The following is a 9256-nucleotide window of genomic DNA, read 5'->3' on the forward strand; positions in this document are numbered from 1 at the left end:
TGATTATAAAGTAGATGGTAGGTTTTTCTGTTATAAATTACATTCGGGAAGCAAATTTGGTGACAACACATGCTTCTTGCAACCTTAAATTTATAACAATAGTTATACTTTTTCTCTTACATCAGAAGGGGGAAAAAGAAACAAAAAGACATTGATGGATTGTTTTGTCAAATGGTTTTAGGCTAAATTAAGGTAGCATGATGAACTATAAGTTGATTTATTAGGGTAAGATGGTAGGTCCTTAAGAGTTCGAATCTTAATTAGGAATGGTTATAAGTTGGATCGAATTGAATTTTTTGTTCACCCATATCCGATTCGAGTATAACATCTTTTCACATGTTATTTAATTTTATTCAAATTTAGGGGAGTTTAACCCGACTTGAAACACAATTCGACTTTTAAAATAAAAACTTGCACCTGACTATTTACAAATATATATTTAAAAAAATCTATTTTTTCTGACAAAATAGGGAGCTAATTGAAAATTTTACTCATTAGATATATAAAGGTTATTATATTATTATTCTCGGGTCGAGACATGTCGAGTTTTTTTATTTTAAATCTAAACTTGATCCGACCTTATCATTCAAAAAATGTGATCGGATAGGACTTAAATCCAAATTAAAAAAAAATTGACTCTATAAAATCATGTTCAGATCAAATACTCATCCTTAATCCTAACATCAAGAATAAAAAAAATTTGGTTAAAAAATTACATCTATATAGTACTCGGTTCAAATTAATTGATCAATAAATTAAATACGGATAAATATGTTAAGTAAACAAAGTAGTATGGTACAAAATAATCAATTGGAATATCTAAACGCCATTTTGTCCATACCATAAAGTTCTTGGCAACTTGGATAAGACTTTAACAAAGTCCAAGAGATTGATTTTTAATTTGATGGGCAATTTAACAAGAATACCTAATTTTGTATGACACAGGCTTGGTTTTTATTCGTTGGGAGTAGGGATGGTAATGGATTAGGTAGACATATTTTAGTATCTAAATTTGAGATGAGTTTAGAGTAACACATTCCGATATGTACCATTAATGATGTTGACTAATATGCATTACTAATATAAAAATATGGTAAAATTTATAAATGATCATTAAATTTATTAAAATAATTTAATTTATCTTTGGAATTTTAAAAGTTATAAAATAGACATTAAACTTCGGATTTTATTTAAAAATAGGTAGCGATCGTGAAATATTGTTAACTGTTAAGGGGGTGACATAACATGCTAAATTAATAGGAAATGTCTCACTTGGTCCCTCAACCATAACTAAAATTTCATTCTAATATTTTTTTCAATATTTTGAAGTAATAATTTCAAAAAGAAATTTGAAAATTTAGATTTTTTAAAAAATATATATGAAAATTTTAATTTTTAAAATTAAAAATTATAATTTTTTAAATTTTATTCATTCATCAAACTATTTTATAACTAATTATTTATTAATAGTGATTGTATTTGTAAAATTAAAAATTTATGATTTTTGAGATCGAAAAATTGAATTATCGAACAATGTAATTATTTTTTATTAAATGATATGCTTCAAACATCTGAATTGTGTTTAATAAGTTTAAACACAATTTTAAAAAATACATCCAGAAAATTATAGTATCACATTAATAAGAAAAATACATCCAAACTTAAATAAAAATAATCGAGACAATCTTTAACTTCTAAAATTGTATCGAATAATTTATATGGTATAAATTCAATATTTATAATATGAAACTAAAAAATAATATTTAATTTATTTATATACATTTTGTTTTCAATTTAAGAAACATAATAAAAAATATTTTAATTAAATTTAATAGTAAAATGAAATTTTAATTACAATTAAAGGGTTAGATGAGATAGTTTCTATTAATTTAGAATATCACTCACCTTTTTAATGATAGATAATGGTATTGTGCCCATTTTATAATAAAGTTTAAACTTTGATGTCTATTATATAACTTTTGAAAGTTTGGCGTCTAAAGTGATCATTTCTATATAGTTTAATGTCCATTTTATCTTATAATTTTTTCCTAAATTTGATTTGACATTTACTTCACAAAATTAATTGGCGTTAATTTGAGTTTAAAAGTATTTTTATATGAAAATTTAATCTCAGTCCGATATCATCACCATAAAATAAACTTTGGGTCAATCTGAATTAAATATATTTTTATTCGGTCTATCAATTCATAAAAAATCTAACTCAATCGAATTAGATCGAGCTAAGATTCATTGAATACGTAATCTTTTTGTCATTTAGTTGAGGTTTTGGAAAGCAATTAATTATAATTTATTTAATTTTTAAAAGTTATATTGATATGAATTTTTATAGCAACTATAATACTAGTATTAGTATAATTATGATAATTTATTTTATAATTATCGTTAAGACTGAATTCAATTTTTTTATTAATTATTAAATTAGAGGTTGTTATTTGACCTGAACTTAATGAATTTTGATTAAACTCTATAAAATTGAATTCTTTTGTTGTTAAAAAATTGAATTTTGAATTCGAACATATAGTTTTAAAAGGATAAGATTGAATTACGTTTGATTAAGATGAAAAATTCTAGACCCGACATGATTACTACCAAGCCCCCTTAGTTTCACCTATAATTAGGTGCAATGGTAAAATATATTGCACTTGCAATGATAATAATCTAAATTTAAACCTTAAAAATAATATTATTGAAGGTGACAGTCACAAACTTTAGACATATATCATTGAACGGACATATATGATACTAAAAATAAAATAAATTAATTAATTCCTTCCAATTTAAACAATAACAACTAGGTGAGTAAATCCGTAATTTTCACATTGTGGAGGAGTAGAGGGACTAAAACCAAAATTAGACCTCTTCTCAAATCTCTCAATTTTATCATTTCTGGTTGCGGTCAAGCATTTTCACGAAACTCCCAACTCTTCCGAATAACGAATTTCAACTTTCAAGGCCGTCATCTTAGTAATTTTCACTCTAAATTCAATGAATTGGAAGATTCTCAAAGCTGTTCGAGGAAATTTCTATCAGATTTGCTCGTAATCAAGCTTGTTTAGTTAAACGGAACCAACGCAATGGGGTTTAAAAAGCTGTTCCACGAAATGCCTATCAACTGTTCGATGAAATTCCTCTTGGTTCATTTGCTGGGAATCTTTCTGTTAATAAAATCCATACCTATGGGCAAAGGCCTCGCCCTCCCTATACGATCATTGATCAACATTCAACCAAAATGCTTATTTATTGGTTTTCTAGAGAATAATATGGTTGTAATTGTTGGTTTTCAACTTTAATTGGACACTCTTTTCGCCCTTCCACTATCGGTAGCTTATTACCGTAAGCCCTTCCGCTATCGGTAGCTTACTAATGTAAGCCCTTCCACCATGGGTAGCTTATTATTGTAGGCTATGGGTATGAAAGATTGAAAGGGATTTTTAACGAGGCCCTTCCAACATGACACATAGCGATGATACAAGAATCATCAAAATGAGATTTAAAAGGCTTTCCCCTTCTAACATTGAACGTGTTGATGCGTATCAAACTCAAGATCTTAATTCTAACTCGAACAACTCATATTTAGTGGTAAAGTGATTATATTTAATATATTCATAATTAAACTTAAACAACTACACTAATGGCCACTAATCAAAGGCACCAAACCAGATAAAAAGATGCAATAATTTTCAACTGCACAAACACCAACAATAAGTGGTTCCACCTTCATCACCATTTAACAAAATCCTCAAATATCCCAACACATTTTGAGCAGTGAGCACTCAAAGATGAATACATACACCCCCACACACATACATACACAATATTGATTGATTTGATGCAACTCTTGATTGCATATGCCCTAAGATAAAAGGTACCCTACAATTGAAAAGGTGAAGGTACACTCACTTAAATAAGCAATAAAGTAATGTACATATACGTATACGTATGTATTCGTATGTGGTTGATAATTGGATTTATGTAGAGAGAAGAATTAAGGGTCTCAAAAGAAGGAACGTTTTGCAGGTGGTCGACCAACAGCTCTCATTAAGTTGGCAATTTCAAGAACCTTGGCAACTTTTGTTCCCCTCTTGGCCTCTGCTGATGCTCTTCTCTCTTCCGCTTTTCTGTGTGCTTTTGCAACGTCGTTTTGCATCTTCTCTAAGGCTTTTACTCTCTTCTCCTCAAGCTTCCTCTACATATACACCAATTCAATTGATTTAACTCGACTTGACATATACATAAGTTTGAATCGAATTCAAATGATTTAACTTGACTTTACATCGAACATGTGCCTGATCCAAAATTTTTGGTACTTAATCCATGACAAAAAAGAACTATAATAATAATCGAATTCGATTCAATCCAACCTATAGCATCCTTATGATAGTAATGGAAGCTCATAATTTAGCTAAGCTGTTGATGTATTTAACTAAAAAAAGATCGAACTTGACCTATAATTGCTACAATTATAGTGTAGCAATTTTTTTAAGCCCATCATCATCATCATCATATTCCACTAAAAACAAAGCACTTAAATTTGATTAAGTATTTGACCCAAACTCAAGAACAGAAGATGATTATTACTTGAAGATAATTTAGTTATTGAACTGTCATGAAAGTTTCCTAGAGTCAATTGAATCATCAATTAATAATCAATCATGAACATTGAATTAGTCTTTGATAACCACTACTTTTATGCATGAGAAAATGATGAACAAACCCAAGAAAAACTGGGGAAAGAAATAAGTTATCGCTATCCAAACATACCTCAACTTTCTTCATCCAAGAAGTAGCCTTTTGGACTTGTTCACTTTCCCACCCATTAATTATAGCATCTTCTCTCTTAAACCTATTATAAATCTTAGCAACTTTAGCGTTTTGCCAAGCGGATATTTTGGACTCCACCTCCTCTTTCTTCACTCTCAGCACCGAAACCTCCCCGACGCTACTACTCCCCGCCAGAACCGCAGCCGGATGCGGCGGCTCTCCTAACCCGACCCGTCTTTGCTGATCAGAACTTTGATCGGAATAAGTATTATCCGGCACTATAGCTAAAGGATTAGTTTCCTCTTGGAGTTCATGATCCTCCCCAATCCTCGTCAACTGATTATGATTATTCAAAGTGTGTATAGAATCCGAATCATTGTTTTCAATGGACGAACCAGCAAGAACAAGAGCATTAAACTCCCTACTAATGGTGGTAAAGTTCTCGCTCGATGCGATCTCGCTCGACGAAGACGCGCGGCTCCCGGTGTCCCAACGGCGACGGTTCACGGCCGGAGGGTGAGGTGGGGTCAAAGCATGGATGTCCCTGATATGTTCATCATCATGATCGTCGTTTTGATCGTTGTAATGGTCGTTTTCACCATTGTTGATAGCACTTTGAAGGGTTAGCATGGTTGGGTTGATTAGCTAGGAAGGAGGAGAAGAATTAAGAGAGATTTTGACATAATCTTTAATAGCTATTAAAGTGAACCACTAAATTATTGGGGATTCCATAAGAAAATACATATTGTGATGGCCCTCTAAGTGACAGTATATTGTAAAAAGAAAGCTTTGGATTTTCCTTTACTTATTTTGGTATTTAATTTATTGATTAATTAATTAAAATTAAATTTTACAAAATATTATCACAGAAAATAAATCTTTAAATTCAATTTTTTATGCATTCGAATCCTTGATCTTTACTAGAATAAATATATATATGGATAGTAAAAGAAATGCATATACATACTTAAAATAAAATAAAATTCAATTTACATCTTAAATGTTTTTGTTTGACTTGTATTTAAAAAGATTGTACATTTAACGAAAATATTGATGTTACCGTTAATAAAATCAATGTAAATTATATATTAATATCACCGTCCAGTTAAAACCTTCTTTATAATTTAAATTTACTTACAAAGTAAAGCATTATAGAGAGGGATGGGAAGACTTGAACCTGAGAATTAGGGAGGTAAACGCACGCCCTAATCACTGAGCTAACCTCAATGAGTGTGTGTGTTTTTTAGGGGTGAATTTTTGTGTTATATATTACACAATAACATATATTCTTTAAATCATACTTATAATTCAATGATTATATATGTGACCTTAAACTGCGTCTTTTAAATTTAATTAATAATTATTATAAAAAATTAATTAATAGTTTTATTTTTTTATTAAAAATAAAATATACAAATAATTTATTTTGAAAAATGTCTTACATGAAGTGATAAGTAGATCTTTTTTTAATTTTATTTTTTTTATTAAAAATGTAATGATATATTTAATTTAAATTATCAAATGTAATTAAAAATATTAAACATTAAAATTACTAATTTCTAATAAATTATTTTTCGAACGAATTATCTAAATTTAGGGTTAATTAGTGTCGGCAAAAGGATTTGAAGAGGAGTCCACCAACAGTGGGTAAAGGCGTGTGGACGTGCTAAAAATACACACGCGTCACACGTAATAATCATCATACTGTTGTGATTTACACGTGTCGTTTATCTGTTGGATTAGGGTCCCATTAGGTAAGCTACGTTAATTCCCGCCATGCAATCACTGACGTAATATTATGAAATGGGCAGCCACGTGTACGGTTCAGTCATTTTCTTATTTTTTTTAAAAACAAAAGTATACTTTTTTAGGTTTTCAAGATGCCCACGTCTCACGTGATAAAACTAAGCTTATCTTATCCCAATAATGAAAATTTAAAACATTATTATCAAAATTAAAAATTATTTTATTCTACAAATTGACTTAAGTAATAAAAGAAATATTGTCATTTTTTTAGATTTCAGGTTCGAATGTTAAAAATAATAAAAATATTTATGTTTAAATAATTAAGAGTTATCTTTAAATAGATATTAATTTATATTTACATCATATTAATAAAAAAAGACTACTCTATCCTATTTTCAAATAAATATTTTAAAGACTTAAAATATTATTTGTTTTTTAAATTATATATATTTTATCAAATTATTTCTTAAAAATATTTTTTGAAATCTTTAGCCCTCTAGTTAGGAGCCAAGTGTACACACATTTTTTTTTTGGATAAATTGATAAATATAATTTAATATATTAAGGGAATGAGAAAAAAATATTTACTCATTTTATTTAAAAAGTGTATTAAATTTTTTAATTTTTTTTAATTTATGGATCTGTCATTACCTTTAATGTTTAATTTTATTACCATCTCACCCTAAAAAACATTTTGTAAATAAATCAGTAAAAGTTACAATTTTATCATTTTCGACACATGATATATACCATGTTATAAACTGGGATACACAAGACTTATTACATCAGAGATTTACTTGATCATCAACTGATAAATTTTATCCAATTAATGATTATTTTATCTTAAAATAAAATATTAAATATTAAAATATTTAAAAAAATCAAAATAATTATTTGATCAAACATAAGAAGTAGTATTTAAAAAAAAATATTATTAACAATCAGTGAAATATTTTTTAGTTATAATAATGAAAATAAATTATTCAAATTTAAAATAATATTTTTATTAAAGTCAATCCAATTATAGTGAAAATTAGAACCTTAATATAATTAATTTTATTTTTGCTTTTTAAATTTGGTGGGTCGAATGTGTGCGATGACTAATTTGGAGTTTTCATTTTGTTTAATGGAAGTGTTCAATTTTATATGAAGATGGAATGTGACAAGTCTCCACTATTATTAGAGTCAAAAGTGTTTTAACATTAAAGATTGGTCCAATGTATCATACATGGAAATTTTGGTTTATTCTAAGGATAGATGAAGGGAATAAATAGGTATTCATGTAACACCCCAATTTAGGGGCTAAATTTAAGAAAATATAAATTGGTGGATTTAATTTGGTATTTTGAAAGAAATAAGGGATTAAATTGTAAGATTTCAAAGTTGACAGACCGTTTTAAGAAGTGCAGGAAGTTCAGTGGCTAAACTCTTGGTTTAGCCATTTTTAATTATGAGATGTTATAAACCCCCCATACTCCCGTATGTTTCTGGAAAATTTTCCAGTTTTCCTCTCCCGTTCTCCCTACTTCCAACTCCGATCTACTCGCCGTCCGACCTCCAAACGACAAGCCGAAACAACCATCGTGTTCGTTGTCAACCGAGGAACAAAACCCCTCAAACCTTTCGTCGTGAATCATCGTCGTTCGTCGTGAATTTCAGTCGGAAGTATCGTCGGTAATAACTCAGTTTTAGTTGGTTTTTCATCGATTCACGACGATCCGGTCATCCGTTTACGACACCTCCCGCACCATCGTGTTCCTTGTGCCGTTCCGAGTCCACCGGTGTTCTCCTTTTTCTCCGGCGACGGCGGCGCGTTGGGAGGTGAATCGGTCAAACTTTCCGATTTGTTGAAATCAAGCTCTCCGCCGTTCAAAATTGTGAACCGAGCTTTGTAAGTATCTCGAAATCGCTCAAAATAATTTTTAGAAATTTTTCCGGGATTTTATCACTGTTCACGCGCCCCCACGCGCCGCCACTGCGCGTGGGGAAGGGAAAAGTGACCGGTTTGACCGGTTTTGGAACTGTTTTGACCGGTTTGACCGGTCACAACCCGACCCGACCCGTTAACCCGACCCGACCCGTTGACCCGACCCGTTGACCGTTGACCCGTTGACCGTTGACCGGAGTTGACCACTGTTGACCAAAACTTTGACCGGCTTTGATCGGGCATTAAACGACCTTTGACTTCGACCGAGTATACCTATCCTGACATTTTTCGACGTTCCAAATCCGATTCCGCTATCCGTTTTTCGAAATTCGAACCCGAAGGCCTCAAAATTGTCAGTCAAACCCGTTGACTTTGATTTTGACCGAAAATTCCAAATTTCCAAAAAGTCATATTTTATGCTTTCGACGTCCTGAATCCGAATCCGAAGTCCGTTTTTCCAAATTCGAACCCGGTAAGCCGTCTTTCACTAATTTATCACCCGATTCGATCCGTTTATCGTAATTAAGCTCCGTTTCTGATATAATTTATGTTGATATGTATCTGAGGAATTATTGGAAGTTGAATTGAAGATCAAAGGCGTTCGAATGGAATTTTTATGGTCGATCAGTATTGCACGAAAATCAAGGTAATACTTTACTACCTCTTTATGCTTTATGGAACATGTTGATATTGGTAAATGCATGAATAAGATAATGTTGGTCACTTTTGTGGAGTTGAATAATTTATTCACTCGATATGAATGTGGTAGAAATTCTGTAACTGAATACGGATCGAATGCCT

General features: G+C 30.4%; 1 protein-coding gene across 1 annotated transcript; it reads right to left on the bottom strand.

Moving 5' to 3' along the window:
* Positions 1-3706: 3706 nt before the first annotated feature.
* LOC120158092 (remorin 4.2-like) lies at positions 3707-5499 on the bottom strand. The gene is made up of 2 exons (XM_039169024.1): positions 4783-5499; positions 3707-4207 (listed from the first exon to the last, which is right to left on the bottom strand). The coding sequence occupies exons 1-2, from the start codon at positions 5410-5412 to the stop codon at positions 4016-4018; spliced, it is 822 nt and encodes a 273-aa protein (XP_039024955.1). The 5' UTR covers positions 5413-5499; the 3' UTR covers positions 3707-4015.
* Between the last annotated feature and the right edge of the window lie 3757 nt (positions 5500-9256).

The sequence above is a fragment of the Hibiscus syriacus genome, unplaced genomic scaffold (assembly GCF_006381635.1).
Source record: "Hibiscus syriacus cultivar Baekdansim isolate YM2019G1 unplaced genomic scaffold, ASM638163v2 tig00111303_pilon, whole genome shotgun sequence".
Taxonomy (NCBI): domain Eukaryota; kingdom Viridiplantae; phylum Streptophyta; class Magnoliopsida; order Malvales; family Malvaceae; genus Hibiscus; species Hibiscus syriacus.

What these genes read in the sequence shown, in the direction of transcription:
- LOC120158092 (XM_039169024.1), bottom strand. Translation starts at nt 5,412, where the DNA reads ATGCTAACCCTTCAAAGTGCTATCAACAATGGTGAAAACGACCATTAC. An exon ending in CTTGGATGAAGAAAGTTGAG is followed by an intron (nt 4,208 to 4,782) that starts GTATGTTTGGAT and finishes GTGTATATGTAG; the next exon opens with AGGAAGCTTGAGGAGAAGAG.